Below are 23,204 nucleotides of genomic sequence, written 5' to 3' on the forward strand. Positions count from 1 at the left end.
ATTTTATTTTTTGTACAATTTTTTTTTAAATAAACGAGGTAGTACGAAATTTGTAGGATCTGGAGTAGCGTTATGAAGACTGGTAAATTAAACAAAGTTCATTGTCACTGGCGTTGTATGTTAGCTACCAACAATGCATTGCGTTAGATATGGTGTTCGTTCACTTCTAAATTTCTGACACAATTATCAAACTTCATCAAGGACAGCATTGAATAACAGGTCAATTTGGGATTCGCACCATTCGGATGCGTGATCTTGTAAAAATAAAATTTGTGGTTCTAGTGCGGTGTAACGTAAGTCTTTGAAAAATGTGGATGTTTATTGTTGCCGCGGTACTAATGGTACTTGGTTACTGGAGGTTTAGCCGATCCCATAGTTACTGGATAAAAAAGGGAGTAACCCAATTAAAACCAATTTTTATCTTTGGAGATTTCTGGCCTTTATTTTCGCGCAAACTATCCGCCCCTGAAATGACACAAGCAATGTATAACTCTGGTCAAAATTTAAGGCAAGTACAACTTACATTTTAAAATTAAAATTATTATTTATTCAAATAAAAACAGGTACGTGGGCATATACCAGTTCCTTCAGCCCGTTCTTCTTTTGAGAGATCCAGAACTCATCAAACAAATCACAGTAAAAGATTTTGACCATTTTCTGGACCATATGACTCTTCTAGATTCAGATACCGATCCTCTCCTTGGTAAAAATTTAGCTTTACTTACTGGTATTCAATGGAGAGAGATGAGATGCACCCTCAGTCCGTCTTTTACCAGCCGCAAAATGAAGTATATGTTTTCCTTAATGTCACTAAACGCAAACCAGTTTGTAAACTATTTCTTGCAAAAAGATAAAGTAGTAATTGAGGTAGAAATGAAAGATGTTATTTCAAGATTTACAAATGACGTTATTGCTAGCACTGTGTTTGGTTTTGAATGCGATTCCTTGAAAGAACCCAACAACGAGTTTTATACAATGGGAAGGGCAACTACTGATTTTACAAATCTACGAACAATTCTGGTATTCATGGGTTACTTCTTAGCGCCCAAGCTACTTAAAGTAAGTGCACCTACCAAGGATTTAGTTTTTGAAACAAAAAATTTGGTTTCTAGTTCTTCAAAATCACGATGTTTTCTGATAAAATAAATAAATATTTTACAACAATAATTAAAGAAAATATTGAAAGCAGAGAAAAATACGGTTCCAAACGACCTGATATGATTGGTTTATTACTTGAAGCCAGAAGAAACAAACACAACGACGATGATCACACTCCTTTACCGGATACTGGTTTTGCTACGGTAGAAGAATCAGATATTGGTAAAAACGAAAAGTTGAGGAAGTGTGAAATAACAGATGAAGACATTACTGCTCAGGCTTTTGTATTCTTTATTGCTGGATTCGAAACTGTTTCTACCTTAATGTGTTTTATGTGTTACGAATTAGGTGTCAATCAAGGCGTACAAGAGAAACTTAGGAACGAAGTAGACGCCACTAAAAAAAAGTGTGGTGGAAAAATTACGTATGAAGCACTGACCACAATGAAGTATATGGATATGGTAGTATCAGGTTACTGTTATCATTATCATTAGTCTATTTTTCTTAAATCATAATTTACAGAGACCTTAAGAAAATGGCCAACTACTGTAGGTACTGATAGAATGTGCACTAAACCCTATACCCTTAAACCAAAAATAGCAGATGAGAAACCAGTTCATTTAGATCAAGGTACTGTGATAATGCTACCAGTTTATGGAATACATAGAGATCCACAATACTATCCAGAACCAGAACGGTTCGATCCCGAACGCTTCAGTGACGAGAACAAAAGTAAAATTACACCGTACACATTTTTTCCATTTGGATTAGGACCGAGGAACTGCATTGGTTCGAGATTTGCCTTATTGGAGACTAAGCTTCTTTTTTACTACACTCTGTCTAATTTTGAAATCATTCCAGTTGAGAAAACGCAAATCCCCCTTCGTTTTAATAGAAAGGCTATAACTATGTCTGCTGAGAAAGGTTTTTGGTTGGGCCTTCAACGCCGCGTAAATTAAAATTGTGAGTATATATAGACAATGTTCTATCACAAGAAACAACCAGCGTGAAACAATATTCTACAAGGAAAGTGTTTGTATCAAGACTAAGTATGACAATAATGAAATTCAAAATCTTGTAAAATTTTGTAGTTTTGCAAGACGTATCGGAGTTCATAAATTAATAGTCGGCTAGATATATCAAAGTAAAATGCCCCCAGTGTTAGTCTGTTGGATATTATTAGGCATCTATATAAAATTTTGTAAGTTAAGTATCAACCGAGAATTTTTTAAGATTTTCGGTTTTTAAGAAGATTGTTCAAATTCACATAAGTTTTATTGCAATAAATGTCACAATAAAGCAAATATGTCTCTCAGATTAATCATCAAACAACATGTTTTCTAAGCTTAAGAGCATATGTAGCTGTCATAAGTTTTAGCTTTAGAACAAACATCAATAAATAGATACATAACATCTTTTGAACGACCATACTCTTTGCATATGAAATACTCCTGCGGCTTATCCTCCAAAGGTTCACTCTCACCAAGTTCTGTGCACGATGGAATAGGATATTCGTCCTGCGGGCATACACCATTTTGCAGAACAATGTCGCAAAGTCCAATACCAATGTTGTAGCCAAGTCCTTGTTCGCACTGACTCGGGTAAGCTTTCAGCGTGTCTTTGGTTTGGACGCATAGAGAACAAACTTGTTGCAGTAAAGAGGATCCGGAAAAATACCCACAATGTCAAACAGACATGGAAAAGGCAAATCTGCGATACCATCGCAAAAGGGATCCTGTGCAGTAGTGCACTTATTCTTGATACATTTTTCTCCGTAGTTCACAAGTTTTCGTGTTCTGTTTTGTGTAAGTGTCGTCATCTTGGATACATGCCGCTAAACTACTGCAACTGTCGCAAAAAAGTCCATAAGTAGGGCAATTTTTGGGTTTTTCACAAGTTTTGGATAGAGCCGCGCTGTAGTCCATAAGGTTTTTGGCGTGGCAAAAGGCCAAAAACTGAAACGGAAAAATTGTTAGCTCCCATGTACAATATATGCATTAATGCACAACAGCGTTCACACTGACAACTATGACTAAATAAAAATACTGTTTTCCACTACAATCTATAGATATTGCACCATACGGTGATATCTCACTTTGGCCCACCCTTCCCTACATTTGTTGAGATATAATAACTTGTCATATACCTATCTATGTATATTAGAAACTTGTTTGACACTTACCCCAATGATAGCGAACCATATTTTCATTTTCACTTACGATTTATGCTTTGCTTGTTACAGAAATAATTTTTTTTTAATGTTTGCGGCTCTGCGGTGAGAGTCAAGTTTATATTGCAACCGTTGTGGTAGTACATATAACTTTTTGATAATTATTTGAAAAAATAAGAGGAAATGATGTTGAATTGTTTGATAGGGTATGGTTGTGAAAAATTCTTGCAATTTTTATGATGCATTAAGTTAAAGAAAAGGTATGTTATTGATTAAAATCTTAAGTGTTTAATCTTTAAAGCAGGAATATTCGTAAAAGCCGTTTTTCTTTTCTACAGAATTTTTTCCACTACTAGAACATTTTCTTTTTCGAATATTTTAAATTAATACCCATAATAATAATGGCGAAAAAGACATTTTAGGTTTAATACGTAAATATATTGACGATATTGACGGTGTCCTTCTTCTTATGTATAATGTTTACCCGATCGTGGAGCATAAAAGTATAAAAAATAGGTGTAAAGTTCAAAGGAGGATTAAAAAAGCCTGCGAGACTAACAAAAATTTAAGCGAAAACAATACAATCGATGGAAATGAGACTGATGGCACGTATGAAATGACCATTGACCCTAGTTTACTGCATAACGAACCGGCACCTAGTAAAATTTAAATGGTACTTCCATCTCAAATTTATATTAAATGATGGTTTTCGACTCGACAACTAAGAATGATTTCTCTTACCATTATTTTGTTCACCCAGTATTATATATAGCATCCTTAATGGCAAAGTAAGATGATTTTTGTGCTTCTGTCGATACATACGAGTACAAACCATCCATAATTTTGTTAACCGAAACGTGGTTGACCTCTTCAATAGCAGACTCTCTGGTTTCGCTTAAGGACTACTTAACAATCTTGAGAAATGACCGAATTGGGAAAAGAGGAGGTGGTGTCTGAAATACATTTCTGTATTTCATGTTATGTGATATTGTTATGGAAATTGAAAACACGTGTTAGAGATTCAGTTATTCAGACTCAAATATTTTAATTGTGATATGTCCAAAGCGCTGGATGGTTTTTCTTAAATTATTATTCAACTGTAATAACCTTTCATTCATTCGAGATTTTTGAAATAACAAATTGCAGTATTCAAGATTAAATTTTAAACATTGATTCGCTTTAAAAATTATCGGTTAAGTAAATATCATCGTGAATTCGAATAGGGAAAGGGGATTTTGTGTTAGCATTTATGTGTTCTACGACTTGAAGTTGCACATTTATTCTGGGACACTCTTCTCACAGCGAAGTGTCTTCCCAATGACATTATTGTGACTATTTACTTGTTGTGAGTGATTTATGTAATGGGGAACTCGGTTCTCGATGTAATAGTCTTGATGAATTATTTTTGGTTTATTTAAAAGTCGAGAACGATCAGTTATCGTTGATAAAATAGACTAAAGTGGATAAATTAATCATTATTGATTAGTGTAGTCTCGTGTGCATTGATGATTGTAATGAAGTTTCACACGTTTTCTTCAGTGTAGCTCGAAAATCACATCACGTAAGCGTCGTCTAAAAATAACGTAAAATATCTGAAACGTTCAAAAATACGCGCTGCTTAATTAACTGCTGTATTTGCATATATTAGCATAAATAAATTTTAAGTCATTGGAGTTGTGTTTGTTAGGTTGGCATGCAACGTCGCGTCGGATCCATTCGCTTTTAAATATACAACACGATCAGTAATCTATCAAGGACAACACACTCACTAATAATTACCTAAATTGATATTGTACGACACAGTGCGTTGTTTGGTGAACATAAAATATAAAAACTCTGGTTTTTGTTTTGGATGGTGTTACAATTTTTTTTAAAATGTGGATATTTATTGTCACTGGGGTGCTAATGGTATTTGGCTACTTGATACTCAACCGACGTCAAAACCACTGGACTAGGAAAGGTGTACCACAATTAAAACCAACGTTCATCTTCGGAAACTTCTGGCCTTTAATTGTTCGTAAACTATCATCTCCTGAACTTGTACAAAGAATGTACAACTCGGGCAAAGATCTAAGGTAAGTACAGCTGAATTTTATAAAAATATTTTTTTTTCACTAGCAGCCATGAAGCATGCAAATGTCAACTCATTTAGAGGTAGCAAATTCAACTTTTGCGACCACGGGTTTAAAAAGAAAAATTGAGGTTATGTACGAAATGCTTGATGTGATTATTTCTTAAAAAATGAATAACTGTGTGTTACTAACATTACTTGAGCATACGCATGGTAGTTGGTAGACGGCATAAGATAAAATGATTAATTCAGCGACAAGTATAAACGGTTTTCTTTGTGTTGAAGATTTAGATTAAGTTTGATTAGAAATCAAAACGAAATCATGTTGCGTCAAAAAATTGAACGTTCATTTTTTCAATTTATTGTCTTATGGTTTCTACTAGTGAAAAAAATAGTATATTAACCACGGTTGCAAAGCCACTTCTAGACCTCGCGCTTCAGAACCCTCGACGCTGCGCGTCTCGGGTTCTAATTTGCGCTCGGTCTAGAATGCTTGGCTTTGCAAGCTTGGCTAATAATATACTATTAAAATATGTATTAAACTAGGTATTTTGGCATATACCAATTTCTTCGACCAGCCCTTATGTTAAGAGATCCAGAACTCATCAAACAAATTACAGTAAAAGATTTTGAACATTTTTTGGATCATGTTGGTTTCATAGATCCAGAAGCCGACCCTCTTTTTGGCAAAAATTTATTTGCTCTTCGTGGGATGCAGTGGAGGGAGATGAGATCCACTCTTAGTCCAAGTTTTACTAGCAACAAAATGAAATACATGTTCTCATTAATGTCGCAAAATGGAGAACAATTTGTAAATCATTTCCTTCAAAAAAATGAAGATGTAATTGAGGTGGAAATGAAAGACGTTACTTCACGGTTTGCAAATGACGTTATAGCTAGTACTGTGTTTGGGTTTGAATGTGACTCCCTCAAAGAAACACATAACGAGTTTTATACCCTGGGAAAAGTTGCTACGGATTTCACAAATTTACGGACAGTTTTGGTGTTTATGGGGAACATCGTACTGCCCAAACTACTAAAAGTAAGATCAATTTTGACTTGAGAAATTTTGTTAAGCATCTAATTTATTTACAGTTTTTTAAAGTGGGTTTCTTCCCTAAAAAAATGACGAGCTTTTTTGAACGAATAATCAAAGAGAATATTGAAAGCAGAGAAAAACACGGTGTCAAACGATCTGATATGATTGAATTGTTACTTGAAGCTAGAAAAAATAAACACAACGATGACGACCACGGTGACTTACCGGATACTGGTTTTGCTACAGTTGAGGAGTCAGAAATTGGTAAAAATCAAAAGCTGAGAAAGTGTGAATTAACAGACGAAGATATTACTGCCCAGGCTTTCGTATTCTTCTTTGCTGGATTTGAAACTGTTTCTTCACTTAGTTGCTTTATAGCTTACGAATTAGCAGTCAACCAAGAAATACAAGAGAAGCTTAGGAACGAAGTAGACGCCACGAACGAAAAATGTAGTGAACAAATTACGTATGAAGCTTTAACTACGATGAAATATATGGACATGGTCGTATCAGGTCGGTATTATTATTACTAATCTATTTTTCTTAATCTATGATTTATAGAAACCTTGAGAAAATGGCCAAATGCCATAGCCACTGACAGAATCTGCACTAAATCTTACACGATCGAGCCAAAAACGCCAGATGAGAAACCAGTTCATTTAAACAAAGGTGATATGGTATTTATACCAGTGTATGGGATTCAACGAGATCCACAGTACTATCCAGAGCCAGAACGATTCGATCCCGAACGCTTCAGTGACGAGAACAAAAAGAAAATCAAACCGTATACATTCTTTCCTTTTGGATCGGGACCACGAAATTGCATTGGCTCGAGATTTGCTTTAATGGAAGTTAAGCTTCTCTTTTACAACATTTTGTCAAATTTTGAAATAATTGCAACTGAGAAAACACAAATTCCGATTCGCTTTAGTAAGAAAGCCATAAATATGGCATCTGAGAAAGGTTTTTGGCTAGGACTTCAACGTCGCGTAAAGTAACTGAAACATTTCATTATTTTTATGTCAAAAAATGTACGTCATTGTATGATGTCAAAAAATTATATTACTCTTAACCTAAATTAACAGTAAGCAGGTGTATGTAATATTATAAAACAGAAAAATTGCATTTATTATATTTTACATCTACCTATATAGATTAAGAATGCTTCGTAAATGGAGAGTGAATAAAATCTGAATCATGACTTACTTACAAATTTTGATACGCTATTTTTGTCGTAGTTAATAACTAGAACAATGCACGATTAGTTGACAAATTTCATTTTAAGTCTGTAACAGAAAGCTTTAATATGTTCCTGTAACTACTTATTTACTATTTGATATATTTTAATAATATCATATGTATTATTAGTATTATTACTACCCACGATGAGAGTACAGGGTAAGTCAGATGAAAGGGACATCTCAAATAACTTTTTTATTTATTAGCCAAAAGTAATTATATTAAATTTGCAAACGGAGAATAATAGTCCTCGTGAAAAGGTATATTGCAGGAATACTATTGGTTTTTAAGATTTTGTAGCTTTTTAGTTTTATTAGCTTCACTATTTAATATTCGTTGCTCGGTGCTGCAACTTTACGTAAAATTTGGTAAAAAGTTGGACTGGGTTGTTCAAAAAAGTAAAAAAAAAAAGAATGAAAAAAGTCATAAGAAAATATAATTTTACAAAAGTAAATAAAACGAATCAGAAGGAATAAACAGACTATTTTTGCTCAATTTTACAGTAAACTAAAAATTTGGATATTCTCTCTATTATTTCATGTTAATGAAGTGATGTATACATATACATACTCATTCATCGTTATTTATAAACTAAATTCCATTACGATTGGCTCATTAATAAAAAAGTTTTTCGAGATGTCCCTTTTTAGCTGACTCATCTTATAGTTAATAGCATTTACATAACAATTAATATAATAATGATTGCCAAAGGATCCTTGACGTTAAGATTTACCTGACGATACATTTTTTCTTTCCTTTTTCTAATATCTGTACACATTTTGTAATTTTGTAATAATATTTTATGTAGGTATGTAGCACATATAACGTGGCTACAATTGTTTGTGATATTTAATGTTACTTAGACGTAGATCTTTCTAAAAATGAAGGTGAAAGATGAACAAAGGAATCACTGCGCAACTAACCTTGGTTACCTAAAATTGTTAAAACTACTTGTTATAGCTGAATCATGAAGTCAAGCTAATTTTAGTAGAACTTTTGTAATCGTTTGTAGCGGTAAATCAGAAATAAAATATGTTTTGCATCTTTTTTTTAATGATTCCGCTGCCTGTCTATTTTTGTTATTTTATTCAATAAATCTGAAAAAATGTGAAAGGGTTGATATATTTTGCTTAACCCCTTCGAGACCGTTGTTTGATTTGGTTTTGTGACACTATTTTCTAGTGGTATTAAGTCATTTTGAAGTATTATCCATCCACGATCTTTATATAGTAAAGTAGGCTTTGATATTTTTTCTTTAAGTTGGATAAACTGATTTGATGATTTAGTTTTTTGTCTGTCAGTAGTCTGATTGACATTTGCTTTGAGCTGGATTGCCACTTTTCTACTTCATTTATTAGATCAGAATTATTAGACGCAATTTTTTAATCAAACAAACAAATGTTTTAATTTTCTCAGCATAGATAATTTATCATTGTGACAGATTCACAGATCATTGCGACATTATTTAAAAAGAAAATGCCGAAAATAATTTTACTGCAACAAAAAATTGCAATAAAAACATCTTTTTTGCAGTTTCGAAAAGACAGGCCCGATCTTTCTTTCGAAGAAGTAACTATGAGAGTCTCGAACATATTTTCTGTAACGTAAAAATACGTTTTAAAATATTTTAAAAATTGTGGCGAAAATTTTATCAACAGGGGACCAAAATGTAAAAACATCACTATCTGGCAAGGGAAAACCAACGGATTTATTTACAAATTATATGTTTCGGAAAGACCTGCAACGACAAATTTGGCAACTTAATGAAAAAAAAACGAATATTTCATTGTAGATACTCTTTGGCATATACTAGGGAGCAGTTGAAATTTGAAGGGGGGCGAACCACATTATACAAAATTCTTAAGTCAATGGGTTATAAACACAGGGGAGTAAATGGTCGCAAAATTCTATGTGAACAAAAACATGTCGTTGCAGCCAAAATTACTTTTTTGAGAACATATTTACAGTTTCAAAATTCTTGTGAAAATTTGAATTTCGTGTATTTGGATGAAACATGAATCTATCAAAATGGTTCGTCCATTCGTCGCTGGATGCACGATACTGATCTAAAAAGCAATCCCATCGGGGTTCTTGGATGGTTGTAACAATTTTTTAAATAAAAAAAATAACGATAGAAACTATCATAAAACAATGGACGGGCTCATTCCTGCTTTGGTAAAATTCAATTTTACGAAAATCTTTAAAAAATTATACGTCACAATGTTTATTTTAATACGTGCCCTCTATCTCAAAAACGATTGAGCGCATGAAAAAATGTTTCAAATAAAATTTGTCCCAAATTTTGTGTTCTACAAGTATGATAATAAATGTTAACATCATTGGAGCAATAGAAACCGAGATAATCGCAAAAAAACTGTTTTTCTTGACTTTTGACCTTGAATAACTTACGACGCAGACACGAGATTTTATGAGACTTTTGAGACAACTTTTAGAACGCCAAAATTAAGGTATATACAAAAATTCAGCTTATTATCTCTCATTCCGAGGTTGATCCCTTTTTTATGCTAAAATTTCACGTTCAGCAATTACTCCAGTTCTCAGCATTATTACCACCAGTCCCGTTTGTAAGACAGACATACGTATTTTGTTCGTTCAGTTGTTCCGAGTAGATGCCGGCTCCTGAATCACTATCTGTTTTGGCACCATCGACATAATAGTTATTTATGTATTAAGGGCATAATCAAGGAGATTGTGGCACGAGGGAATGTTTAAAGCCCGACGAAGGAGGGCTTTTAATTTCCCGAGTGCCACAATCGACAATTATGCACGTGGTACATACAACGTTTTATTCTATTTTAGTTTCTAAACTATTTTTAACGAAATATTGAATATTTTCGGCAAGACTGTGTGAATTGTGCCGATGCGAATTTTAATACATAGCTGGCTATTATTTTGATGTTGTTATGGATACCACGTTGATTATTTGATAATTCGTTTTTCAAAATGTAAATTAAAGAAGCGGAAAACCTTTATTCAAACGAAAGTTTAGAAGAATTTGAAGTCGGTCAGGTAATGATTTGATAAAATATTATTTTTCCAACTTAAGAAAAACGTTGAATATCGAAGCCTGTTTGAATAATTAATTGATTAGTGTAAATGAACAATCAATTGTTGCTTAGCAATTTTTGACAGATTTGTGCTAAAAAGGCCAATTTAAGCCCGCATTTGGGTGCTTATAAATAAGATTATGGTTCTAAAATAGAATAAATATCTATTATTTTATTAGGAGTTTAAGTGATACTTTATGTGGCGAGTATGGACGATTAAACGCCGAGCGATAGCGAGGCGAATTAAGTCCATACGAGTCACATGAAGTCACTTACACTCCGAATGAAATACAATATTTTATTTTCAAACGATGAATCTTCTTTTGAAGTGATTATTTCCTATCTTCTTGCTTCATTAAGGAATTGCCTTGATTTCACTTACGAGCCCTAACAACTAAATGTTCGGACACGTATTCTTTTATACAAAAAAATGTAATTTAATGAAAAAAAATGTATTTTACAAAAACAAAACTAGAGTAATATATAAGTAGGTATCTTTAATGCAATATTCTCAACAAAAATTGTAATATTATTAACTTAACAAAATTATAACACAACAAGAAGCTGGTATGAACGAATAAACTTGGCAACTAAATATTCGGACATGAGTATTTTTTTTTACTTAGTATGGTGTAACATCTCATTTTGCTTTGATTATTGCGCGTATCCTTGAAGGCATAGTACTTACAAGACTTCTGCATTATTCAGGAATAAAACTTGCCCAAACTTCGTCGATTTTTGCTTTTAAACCTAAGAGTGTTCGTTGGGGGTTGTTGCGCAAAACGGATTTTATGTCGTGCCAAAGTGTCTCAATGACATTTAAGTCAGGGCTGTTCTCAGGCCATGAAAGGACTCTTATATCATGATCCCCAAACCATTTCTTAGTACTTTTTGCGGTATGACATGATGCACCGTCCTGTTGAAAAATATAATCGTTGTCCGGATACAGTTTTTCAACAGACGGCAACAAACTGTTTTCTAAAATTTGTTGCTATTTCATGACGTTAATAGTCGTTTCCACCAATTCATAATTCCCCAACCCTTTAGCTGACATGCATCCCCACACCATTATTCCTCTAGGAAACTTTACAGTTCGTTTTAAACAGTCTTTATTGAACGCTTCACTTTTTGATCTTATCACTCTCCTCCGCAAATCTCCCACGCACACATCAAATTTTGACTCGTCACTAAAAATGACCTTTGACCAATCTTCCATGGTCCATGCCAGCTTAGACTTTGCCCAGTTGTACCTATTTTTCTTTTGATTTGCCGTTATTAAAGGTTTTTCTTTGGCCTGTAACGGCACGGTGGAACAAATGTAAACCAAAAACTTAAAAATTACCTTATAAAAACTTAATCCTGACTTGTGAATCCATTTCCTACAACATTCTCGTGACAGCTTATGCCCTATTTCATCCGTCCATTGTGCTGTTATGTCCCGCAATGTGTTTCTTCGATTTTTTTTACAAAGTTTTACAAGGAGCCTTTGACTTCTTTCTGAAACTAATTTCGGTCTTCCTGAACTTTTTCCTTTAACGTCTAGTCCACCAGTTTCGCGATAATGTGAGATTATATCCGCTACAGTGGACTTTGCTAAATTCAGTTCTTCACTAATTTCCCGAATTTTTTTACCTTCACGTCCACGAACCATTTTGTTAAAGAATATATATATTTTTCTATGGATCTTACAACACAGTTAGGTAAAGCAGGAAGAGGAGAATGATATTTATTAACAATCAAACAATTCACACCGTCTACTTAGTGAAAATTAATTTTTTTATTTATTTGTCCGAATAATTAGTTGCCAAAGTGTATTCACTTTTTCTGAAAAATCCACAGTCATAGTTGAATTAAAATGCTATGTAAAGTAAAACATTCAACTTTTTTATTAAAAGCTATTCTTTGAAATCTTAGCTTCCTATTTTTATGTGATTTGATAATAAAAATTAAAAATTAATTCATAAAGAGTGGTTTTTGAACGCTCCGGTTAGTTTGTCCGAACATTTAGTTGTTAGGGCTCGTACCATGGTTACTATCAGAGCTGTTCAAAGTACTCAAAGAAAGTACTTGAAGTACCAAGTACAAAGTACTACTTGAAATAGTGTTCAAGTAAAGTACCAAGTACTTACTTTCAGCAAGAGTATTTCAAGTATCAAGTACTTTTCAGATGTACTTGAAGTACAAGCCAAGTACATTACTTCAAGTACTTACGAGTACTTGAAGTACTGGAGGTATACTTCAAGTACTTACAAATACTTGAAGTACTGAAAATGCTCCAAGTACTTTCTAATTATTTGAAATACTGTAGAACTAGATAACTTTTCCTGTTTTTTTAAAAAAGCTTAATATAAATATTTTAGAACTGAATATTTTAATACTCAGAATTTAAGTATACAATAATACATATTTCGCCACATAAAAAATTGCATAAGCATCAACTTAAATGCAGAATGGTAGTTCACTTATTAATAATACTATGTTCTTTATAAACAATATTCTTTTGAAATACTTTTACATCTTTCTGTTGACACAATGCCTTCGACAAAATTAACGTCTATTTCTAATTTAAAATTTAAAATAAAATACATGACGGCGTTGCTTATGTATGCTTACTATTAATTTATAACAAAAACATCGGCGCTGTATGGTATTTTCTCAGGCTTCTGTTGCCTTTTTTTAATATTTTGAATTTTGGTTCACCACCAAAACGTTCTGATTTTTTAATAAAGTTGTGTTAAAAAGATATGAATTTTATGAACCGGTTCCGTGTTTAAGTTTGTGGGTAGTTTACAGCACCCTTAATAATTACCCATTGTGAAAGTGCACAGGGCCGGATTTGTGAAACTGAAATTTTTCAGAAAAAAATTTTAAGAGCAGTGCGATGCATATACATGCTCGTGACATAAAAATGTTTAAGTCACTGTGTTGCATTTTCAAAAAAAACGTATGAATTTTTTAAATAAAAAATAAAATGCCTAAAACGAGAGTCCATTTTCAGCGAAAACTATAACTCTTGAAAAATATCAAGGTGATCAAAGTAATTAGTCGTTTTTTACTTTTGCGGTTACCAAAAATGGTGAGAATTTTCTTGGAATGAATGCCCCATATTCCTGAATATATCTGTCTACCACTTACGTATTTACTATTCTAACAATTATTAAATTAACCTAAATACTACAGTGACTAAATAGTAAACACTAATCACTACAATGTTTGTCTAACTAAGTATGTAACTTTACACTGACAAATCACAAATAATAGGTTCGTAATGCTGTTCCGTCCATTTATACAAAATTTTGTTCCTCTAATGCCACAATACTTTCAGAATTTTCCTTTACATTTTCGATTGGCTTATTTTTTATTTTTACCTGAAAACCCAAAGAAGATGGCATTAGTAACTGATAACTACAATGACTTCAGGGAATGCCTAACAACGGCTTTTGCGAAAATTCAGGTAAATATGTACTAAATTTATTATTGTTAAAATATTTCGTAGGGGTGTATTTATCTAGGCAATTATACTAACTAATCGCGAATTTCATTAACTTTGTATTTTTTTACATGTGAATATGTATTTTATTCCATTTACGGAAGCGGCCACTGACCCTTTTGGGTATCTTTACCTGATATTGTAAATACAAATGTACTTCTGTAACCGTCCTGTATTTAAACATCGAAACCGAACGTTGTCTATTATTTCGCACACAACAAAACAAAGGTCCTTCGAGCAATATCAAAGTACAATTCGGTACTCATCAAAACCATACAATCATGGTCGTATCAACTGTATTACAAAAAACATTGGTACTACGAGCCGAGTTTCACAAAACATATTTCATTTTGAACAATATTGGGTTTATGTAATAAGCGATGCAATGTAATACGTAAAATTGTTGTACGGTAATAAATAAAATCCGCACAGGAAAAATAAATGACACTAATTAGTGTGACTTTTAAAATTATTGTTTTTCTGTATTACGTCTTTTTAAATTGTTGGTGTTCAAATAATTCATACAATTTAACAGATTATTTGAAACTGTAATGTGAGAAAATATAAGTAGTAATAACAAACTAAGTTTATATGGCTGAACCATGTATAAACAAAAAAAGAAAATTTGGTAAAAAACGAGTGTCTAACATGATAAAGAAAATTAAACTGCAAAATATTTAACATAAAATTGTGTTTAAATTCTAGGAGGAAGAGGCGAATATGAAAGTCTGTACCTGCCACCAGCTATTGCTATTATAATAAAAGGGATAATCCCCTGCCGAGTTCTCCGCCCTGACCAGGCTTCTTACTGACAAATACACGGCGGGGTTAAGAAACTAATGAAAGAATAAATATCTTTTTGAACGAGTACTGAATCATTTCTCAAATATTTTCAAATCCGACCTTGCACTTTAGCAGGTACGTCAACAAACCCGATTCCCTTTGGGGTACCGGGAAGGTACTGAAAAACTACCCGCAAAGTTAAATTCCAGACCAAAATACAAAAAAGACAAAATTCATATATTTACAACTTTACATCGCTGAAAATTTTACACAGATCTCCGACCCTTCTGTTGTCGTCATCCACTCTCAAATGACATATTTATGACATTAATTTTCTTACCTACCTATCTATCGGCATTATGCAAGTACCTATGAAATGTACGTCATATTGTGGATAAGATATCCACAATCACAGATCAAAATATAATCTCACAGGAAACAAACACGATTTTACTATAAAAATACATCTAATCAAATAATTGAATTAATAACTTCAAGTATTTAACAGACCCTATTTTGAGGTGTGAAAACTTCGTAAAATAGAGACTAAAGTATTTGAAATTTCCACTTTCATACTTCAAGTAATTCAAGAGTATTTAAAATACTGAGTGAAGTACTTGGAGGAAAGTACTTGGCAAAATCAAGTACTAAACTCAAGTACATTTTAGAAATACTCCAAGTACCAAGTACCAAGTACCTAAATATAAAAGTACTTCAAGTAAAGTACTTGAAGTACTTAAAGTACTTGAAGTATTACTTCAAGTACTTTTACTTGAAGTACTGAACAGCTCTGGTTACTATGGTTGACAACCGCTATGATTTTCACTCCGGCGGAGTATAAATGTTGTATTTATTCGCAGGCGGAGTATAAGTAGTACTTATACGCTGTCATAGAAATGACACTTAAACCCCGGTAAGAGCGTCATATAAGTTATATGACGTTTGAAAATAAAGGACAATTAGTTGAGGTGTGTGTATAGGCACCCCCCAACCGGTTGAAATTAGAATAAAATCAATGATTAAAAAACACTTAACACATGACAGTAGAGTATGCACAGAGGACGATACAGACAAATTAAAATGAGGTGACCTTCTAGGAATGCATCATCCAGAAGGTCCCCTACGGGGCAGACCTCCCCCTAACGTATATTCCATAAAATTGTGGAAGATCTCGATCGACGACCTGAGGGCTGTCAATGACAGGGTTAGCACTGATGACTTATCTTTGATTCCTAATTGTTTAAGGTCTTCAATCGTAACTTTGGGCATGCCCCCTCCCGAGTGCCCACCACTACTGGTACTACGGCTTCTTCGGATGCACCAAATCTTTCTTTCACCTGTGGTAGTAGTCGCGAGTATTTGTTTACTTTTTCCTGCCTGCCGTTTTCTAAGTAGTTCCCATTCTCATGGCGGACTGTTACATCGAACACAAGGACCCTTTTCCCGGATTTGACCACCAGGTCCGGTTTGAGAACTTCCCCCCTATCTGTAAGGGACGGCTCTTTGACTAGTACCGCACACGGATCTCTTTGACTGACTTTATCCATCACCAGATTCAGTATCTCATTATGTCTTCTTATTCTTTCTGCCTTCGTGTAGCTGCATTGCCCTGTTACGTGGGCCAACGTTTCAGGCAATAATTTGCATTTTCTACACAGCAGATCTTGCCTGGGGACTGCTCTATTCAATGCCACTTTCGTGGGGCACATGGCAGTGTAGGGTCATACAACCAGCCGTTCCCAATAGGATCGTTGGCAAGCGAGTGCACCGCTTTCCCTTGGGTTTGGCTATCTCCCCAGTTTGAGAGCTCCTGCTGTTTCCTCCTCTGCTTCCAGCGGTCTATGGTCTTCGTATCAGGGAGGGGCCATTCCAATCTGATGGACCGGGCCAGCTTCCTTAACCTCGGTTCTAGTCCATTATCTGATGCAAGAGCTCTAATGGCAGGGTCAGAACTATTAAAAAATCTTAGCCCCGACTTAAGGCTAGAGGCCGTCGCTATTGTCTCTAATCTGGGAAAACCTAGTCCTCCGTCTCTTTTCCTGGCATATATCAAGCCATTGATGGTCGACATTGGAAGATGGAGAATGTTCTTGACTTCTACCCGAAGGTCGTCGTATATAAGAGAGTCATAGTTACTCTCTGTTGAACGCCTCCGTCAAGGTATGAGTGTGCTTCGTTATGTTCCATACACCCAGTGAGTGAAGTGCTAGAGACGTCCTCATCGCCACTTCCTCTATGAAGAGCTTAAAAGGTGCTAAGCAAAAAAGTGTCTCCAGAGTCGCTGTGAGAGTGGTTCTCATTGCTCCTGTAACACTAAGACACGCCATTCTCTGAACGTGTTCAATTTGCAGGGCTGTTGTTTTTTGTTTGACTCTGGGTCACCAAACTAAAGCTCCGTAGCACAGCATCGGCCTGACTATTACCATGTAGATCCAGAGGGCGATCTTGGGGTTTAAAACCCAAGACCTTCCCACCACTCTACGACATTGCCAAAGAACCGACCGTGCTTTTTCCACTTTATCATCTACATGCTTCTTCCAGTTCAGTCGCTAGTTCACTACAACTCCCAGGTATTTGACTTCATCCGAAAGTTGAAGCGTTGTGTTAAATATTTTTGGCATCTGTAGTGTGCCAATTTTCCTTCTCCTAGTGAACAAGATTAATTTCGTCTTTTGTCCATTTACCGAGAAGGCATGTCTGCTACACCAATCCTCGACTATTGTTATTGCAGTTTCAACTAATGTGTCTGTGTTTTTTCCTGGTAGCCAAAATCGTGTCAACGACAGTGGCCCATATTATAGGAGAAATACCTTTCCTGGGGACATCCCTTGTCTACAACAGCCTCGATCTCAGTGCCACCTAGATTAATCAGTTCCCTGTTCCTCAGCATAGCAGTCACCCACCTACTCAGGATGGGGTTCACGCGTGCTCTTGTAAGGCTAGTATAGGATTAGCATAGGCTTTTGAAGGTCGTTTTATCGAACGCTCCTTCAATATAATAATCTGCGACCTACATGATCACTTATTATGACGGCTATTTCAATTATGTAATCTTCAATATTATTTCACTAGTAATGTAATGCAATTCATTATACTTCATTTAGATCTTCAAGAATAAATTTATAAATATAGAAATGGAACACTTTAATTATATAAATTACAAACAATAAAACACTTGTGTATTAGGGTTACTATAAACATTAATAATAATGTTTTTTCAATCGGATATGTTGATACCAGCTACCTAATGTGGTTAGCTGTGCCGTGTTTTGTTCGTACAAGAACTAGGTACTTGCCAAAATTTCTCCTGCAATTTTAGACGTTACATTTTTTTTTTTTTTTCTTTTAATGTATCAATGAATAAAATCCATGGCGTTTTACGGTTTCTAAGAGATCTGCTCCAAAGTCTGCAAGCATGGAAAGACCGTCTGAAGCAATACCCAGTGTACTCTTTAGGATTTGATAAACTCAAAACTGTAGTGATGTTTTTTGGGATACTCCTAAACGCATTTATGCCTGCAGGTTGTATTATATAAAAACCTTTCCTGTGTACAGCAAAAAAATCTTTCATCTTTGGTATGTTGAGGACGTAGTACCAAATATTTCGTAAATATTTTTGACTTCTTGGGTCTGTATCCTTGTGACTGTCTTTTTGAAGATGCAACCAACTTCTTGCATTTGCTTATGTCAACTTTGTTTTTCGTATGGTAGCTTTTAGCATCGAATAGAAAGACCAAACACTGGAACATTTGTACTTTTTCGACAGATTGTCGAAGTACGGCAGCAGAACCTTCTAACTTGTTACATTTTACACTTTTTCCTCGTTATACCATTTCACATAAGTTTTTTCACTGGTGGCAGCTTCTTCTATATCTCCGAGTCACTCATAAAATTCGTCTCACGAAAAACGTAAAATTATGTGTCGTTAAAACATGCAACTAGTCACTATGGTTTAAAAAAGTTTAGTACACTTTGATCCCAAATTTGAATTTTTAATAGTTTTGTGTCTTAACTAAGCAGTCGCAGATAAAATGTTGTGCATCACTTGTAGGCTAGAGCATACTCCTCGTGTAAAGTTGTCAAATTTTTATGTATATATATCCCAAGAAAATCCACATGGGCGTTTATCAGAAATTTTATTTTTTAGGATGAGCGTCATGATGATGATTTGGTTTCAACCAGTGAATGAAACTAGCATAATTCCTGATGTTGCTGGTAGAAGTATTATTTACCACTTCGTCTTCGTTTATGTTGCTGTTATCTGTAGATTCTTCATGTGATCACTCAGATTCAAATTCGCTGCTTGTATCTGCAGTATGATCTTCTGAATTGTTTTCATTATTTGAGGAATTCGAAAGTTCATATAAATTATCACAACCTCCAGACTCTGAAAACGATTTTTCAACTAATTTTTCTAGTCTGTTTGAGTTAATGGTCGTTTTCTGTCCATTTCTGTAAGAAGAAATTCTACATAAAGAAACTCTCATTCAGTGTTTAGATACTATTGGTATATATTTATACCACACATGTGATCTACTGGTACACATAGGTACCGGACAAACAAAGACGTGCATAACTATGTGATCTAACACTCTAACAAAAGCTTCAAGTAAAATAAATACTTACTGGTGCCAGTTAGCAATTTTTTTTCAACTGTTTCAGGGAACAAAACTCTTAAACAACACGATAAAATTGACTCAACAAGTTAACAATGGACACTTGTGTTCAACACGTATTCACTGCACACAAATCTAGACAAAACATGTCAAATTTCCATCTACGGACAACTTGCGAGGTGGCTCTGGTGCTCTAATGAACAGGAAAACCTGATTGTACACCATACATGGGAAATTACCTCCACTTAAGACAATTAGCTCTTCGGAACCATTTTTCCACTATCAGGCAGGTTGCAGGTAACTGATTTGCTGAGGATGGGAGGAAGATTGGAATGAGATCTGTCTATCGTCGTATCCAAGTTATTGGATTACGGAGTTGCCATCCACACTTGGTGTTGCCGTTGACTCCAGAGCACAAACATCTGCGGCTAGAATGATGTAGAGAAAGTTATACCAATGGAATTGCGTGTAAAAACAAAGACATTATCTAAGAACATAATTAACATGCAAATCGATCAAGAGTTACTTTTATTATTGTAAGATTTACCTCTGACTCAAAGATTAAAGGCATTCGGGTAAGATTTTCCACATAACGAGAACTATTACCACGTACTTATGTAATTCTAGACACTGATGAGTGAATGGAACAATTTTTTCAGAATCTGGGATAAAACGCTGTAAACATTTGTTTAAATAAATTTTGTTGTCGCGAGCATTACATGTGTTAGCTGCTGCGCACACTGTGTTGTCAGATATGATAATAAAATTTCCAATACAATTACTAAGCTTCACCGAGAATAGCATTGGATAAACAGATCGATTTGAGATTCGTTCGCTCTGGATGCGTAACTTCGTGAGAACAAAGTATAAAATTTGTGGTTTTGGTATGCTTTCATAAAACTTCATGAAAAATGTGGATGTTTGTTGTTGCTGCGGTACTAACAGTACTTGGTTATTGGATATTAAGCCGGCCCCACAGTTACTGGATCAGAAAAGGGGTCCCACAATTAAAACCAGTTTTTATTTTTGGCGACATATGGCCCTTACTTTTCCGAAAACTATCACTTCCTGAAATGACACAAGCATTGTACAGTTCTGGCCAAGATCTAAGGTAAGTACTTACATGCGATATAAAAATAAAAAATAATATATATTCTAAAAAAAAAAAATAGGTACATCGGCGTATACCAGTTCCTTCGACCCGTTCTTCTATTAAGAGATCTAGAACTGATAAAACAAATCACAGTAAAAGATTTTGACCATTTTATGGACCACATGAGTGTTGCAGATTCGCATGCGGACCCTCTCCTTGGCAAAAATTTAGCCGCACTTACTGGTATGAAGTGGAAAGAGATGAGATCCACTCTTAGTCCGTCTTTTACCAGCAGCAAAATGAAGTATATGTTTTCTTTAATGTCACAAAACGCAGAACAATTTGTAAACTATTTCCTGCAAAATGATAAAGAAGTAATTGAAGTAGAAATGAGAGACGTTATTACAAAATTTGCAAATGACGTTATTGCTAACACCGTGTTTGGGTTTGAATGCGACTCTCTGAAAGAACCCAATAACGAGTTTTATGCAATGGGTAAGTCAGCTACTGATTTTACAAATATACGAACAATTCTGGTGTTTATGGGTTACATCCTAGTGCCTAAAGTACTTAAAGTAAGTAAGTATAATTTTGAATCGTTTGTTTTTAATGAAAACTCTGATTTTTAGTTTTTCAAAGTGAAACTGTTTTCTGATAAAATAAATAGATATTTTAGGACAATAATTAAAGAAAATATTGAAAACAGAGAAAAACATGGTGTCAAACGAACCGACATGATTGGTTTATTGCTTGAAGCAAGGAAAAATAAGCAAAACGACGACGAAAACAATATTATACCAGATACCGGTTTTGCTACGGTAAAAGAATCAGAAATTGGCAGAAATCAAACGTTGAGGAAGAGGGAAATAACAGATGAAGATATTACAGCTCAGGGTTTTGTATTCTTCATTGCTGGCTTCGAATCTGTATCTGCACTAATGTGCTTTATGTCGTACGAATTAGGTGTCAATCAAGATGTACAAGACAAGCTTAGGAGCGAAGTAGACGCCACTACAAAACAGTGTAATGGGAAAGTTACCTACGAAGCATTAATCACAATGAAATACTTGGATATGGTGGTATCAGGTTAGTACAATTACTGTAATATGTTTTTTTTTAAGTTCATAATTTACAGAGACCTTGAGAAAATGGCCAAATGCTGTAGCTACTGACAGAATCTGCACTAAACCCTATACGATCGAACCAAAAACATCCGAAGAAAAACCACTTCATTTAGACAAAGGTACTATGATATTGCTACCAGTGTATGGAATTCACAGAGATCCACAATACTATCCAGAACCAGAACGGTTCGACCCTGAACGCTTCAGTGACGAGAACAAAAGTAAAATTATGCCTTATACATTCTTTCCTTTTGGACTGGGACCGAGAAACTGTATTGCTTCGAGATTTGCTTTAATGGAAACTAAGCTTCTTTTCTACTACATTCTGTCCAATTTTAAAATAATTCCAGTTGAAAAAACACAAATTCCAATTCGTTTTAATAGAAAATCTATAAATATGGCAGCTGAAAAAGGTTTTTGGTTTGCACTTCAGCGACGTGGATAGTAACTAAAACATTTATACCTGCGTAAATGTTATTTTATGAGATTAAAAGGCTTTATTGTACATGTAAAGGATATAGTTATGTCAATATGAATTAACAGTAGGTAGGTGTCTACTATTTCAAATCTGTAGCATCATAAAACAAAAGAATTTAATTGATATATTTTTTATATTAAGTACCTATATTATATAATCATATATATGAGTGCTTCGTGAATATAATGTGATTACTTAAATGCTGAAACTAATTCGGTTATACGATGTCTAAAAGTTAACTTTCTTAACAATATATTACTACTGTGGGTGATGGGTTAGTCATAAATTAAGATTTAACCATGCCCGCAGTAGTAATCTATTGTTAAGGAAGTTAACTTTTACACAATGGGGTACTTGCATAAAACCGAATTAGCATTGAGAATACTATACCTATTAGGTATATATATATATTTAACACTGTATACTAGTCAGTAATAAATTTGAGTCATAGTACTCACATCAGTACATAATGTAATTATTTAAAAGGAGCTCTTAGGATTTTTTCCTTACTTATTCTAAGATCGATACGTTAGGATTCATCCGACGAATCATAAGTAAATTCCCTCCATACTCACTGACTTACTTCAACTGACTCAGCATAATGGTATTGGGCCCCAACCTACAAGGGGTTAACAGATCTTGGAGTTTTTATCTCAGCCTGAAACTGTGTCCTCCCCTTTAACATCTACTTTGGCAAGGTCAACTTTATTACCTTATATGAGGACCTTAGAACACTTTTTTGTTGTAAATCAAGTCTTGGAAACATTTTAAGAATGTTTACACTCTTTACACTCTTTACTAAAGCAGATTGTGCCACTGTATACTACTCAACTTAAACTCTTCTATCCACCTCCGTTTAGATCGTCTTTAATTTCTGGTCTAAAGACTAACCTATTTTATAGAAGGAAATGATTATTGACCAAGAGCGTCATATT

The 23,204-nt window shown here is 34.4% G+C and overlaps 3 protein-coding genes and 1 long non-coding RNA gene across 6 annotated transcripts; 3 read left to right on the plus strand and 1 right to left on the minus strand.

Moving 5' to 3' along the window:
• Window positions 1-115: 115 nt before the first annotated feature.
• Window positions 116-3,159, plus strand: LOC135132547 (cytochrome P450 9e2-like). Of its 2 annotated transcripts, none has more exons than XM_064060675.1 (5): window positions 116-219; window positions 283-508; window positions 564-1,059; window positions 1,113-1,569; window positions 1,621-3,159. In XM_064060675.1, exons 2-5 carry the CDS (start codon window positions 309-311, stop codon window positions 2,055-2,057), a joined length of 1,590 nt encoding a protein of 529 aa, XP_063916745.1. In that variant the 5' UTR covers window positions 116-219; window positions 283-308; the 3' UTR covers window positions 2,058-3,159. The 2 variants fall into 2 exon arrangements, 1 of the variants encoding a protein (XP_063916745.1); XR_010281044.1 differs by having other exon boundaries at window positions 133-508; window positions 1,621-2,699; window positions 2,754-3,159.
• Window positions 2,352-20,267, minus strand: LOC135132554 (uncharacterized). The gene is made up of 3 exons (XR_010281046.1): window positions 20,122-20,267; window positions 19,814-20,002; window positions 2,352-3,053 (listed from the first exon to the last, which is right to left on the minus strand). It is a non-coding gene; the product is annotated as an uncharacterized LOC135132554 (long non-coding RNA).
• LOC135132304 (cytochrome P450 9e2-like) lies at window positions 4,759-8,661 on the plus strand. 2 transcript variants are annotated; one of them, XM_064060354.1, is made up of 5 exons: window positions 4,779-4,829; window positions 4,956-5,343; window positions 5,886-6,381; window positions 6,435-6,891; window positions 6,940-8,661. In XM_064060354.1, the coding sequence occupies exons 2-5, from the start codon at window positions 5,144-5,146 to the stop codon at window positions 7,374-7,376; spliced, it is 1,590 nt and encodes a 529-aa protein (XP_063916424.1). In that variant the 5' UTR covers window positions 4,779-4,829; window positions 4,956-5,143; the 3' UTR covers window positions 7,377-8,661. The 2 variants fall into 2 exon arrangements, with proteins under 2 accessions (XP_063916423.1, XP_063916424.1); XM_064060353.1 differs by having other exon boundaries at window positions 4,759-5,343.
• On the plus strand, window positions 19,998-22,752 carry LOC135132552 (cytochrome P450 9e2-like). Its single transcript, XM_064060679.1, has 5 exons — window positions 19,998-20,149; window positions 20,202-20,685; window positions 20,747-21,242; window positions 21,297-21,753; window positions 21,803-22,752. The coding sequence occupies exons 2-5, from the start codon at window positions 20,486-20,488 to the stop codon at window positions 22,234-22,236; spliced, it is 1,587 nt and encodes a 528-aa protein (XP_063916749.1). The 5' UTR covers window positions 19,998-20,149; window positions 20,202-20,485; the 3' UTR covers window positions 22,237-22,752.
• Window positions 22,753-23,204: the final 452 nt, after the last annotated feature.

This window comes from Zophobas morio, unplaced genomic scaffold, assembly GCF_036711695.1.
Source record: "Zophobas morio isolate AGI-343-1 ecotype UQ-CSIRO unplaced genomic scaffold, CSIRO_AGI_Zmor_V1 ptg000021l, whole genome shotgun sequence".
NCBI classification, from domain to species: Eukaryota; Metazoa; Arthropoda; class Insecta; order Coleoptera; family Tenebrionidae; genus Zophobas; species Zophobas morio.

Excerpts from the sequence above, each read along its gene's own strand:
- LOC135132552 (XM_064060679.1), top strand. The coding sequence starts at position 20,486 with ATGTGGATGTTTGTTGTTGCTGCGGTACTAACAGTACTTGGTTATTGG. Across the intron at positions 20,686-20,746 it reads AGTTCTGGCCAAGATCTAAG|GTACATCGGCGTATACCAGT; the intron begins GTAAGTACTTAC and ends AAAAAAAAATAG. Across the intron at positions 21,243-21,296 it reads TAGTGCCTAAAGTACTTAAA|TTTTTCAAAGTGAAACTGTT; the intron begins GTAAGTAAGTAT and ends TCTGATTTTTAG.
- LOC135132547 (XM_064060675.1), top strand. The coding sequence starts at position 309 with ATGTGGATGTTTATTGTTGCCGCGGTACTAATGGTACTTGGTTACTGG. Across the intron at positions 1,060-1,112 it reads TAGCGCCCAAGCTACTTAAA|TTCTTCAAAATCACGATGTT; the intron begins GTAAGTGCACCT and ends TTTGGTTTCTAG. Across the intron at positions 1,570-1,620 it reads TATGGATATGGTAGTATCAG|AGACCTTAAGAAAATGGCCA; the intron begins GTTACTGTTATC and ends CATAATTTACAG.
- LOC135132304 (XM_064060353.1), top strand. The coding sequence starts at position 5,144 with ATGTGGATATTTATTGTCACTGGGGTGCTAATGGTATTTGGCTACTTG. Across the intron at positions 5,344-5,885 it reads AACTCGGGCAAAGATCTAAG|GTATTTTGGCATATACCAAT; the intron begins GTAAGTACAGCT and ends GTATTAAACTAG. Across the intron at positions 6,892-6,939 it reads TATGGACATGGTCGTATCAG|AAACCTTGAGAAAATGGCCA; the intron begins GTCGGTATTATT and ends TATGATTTATAG.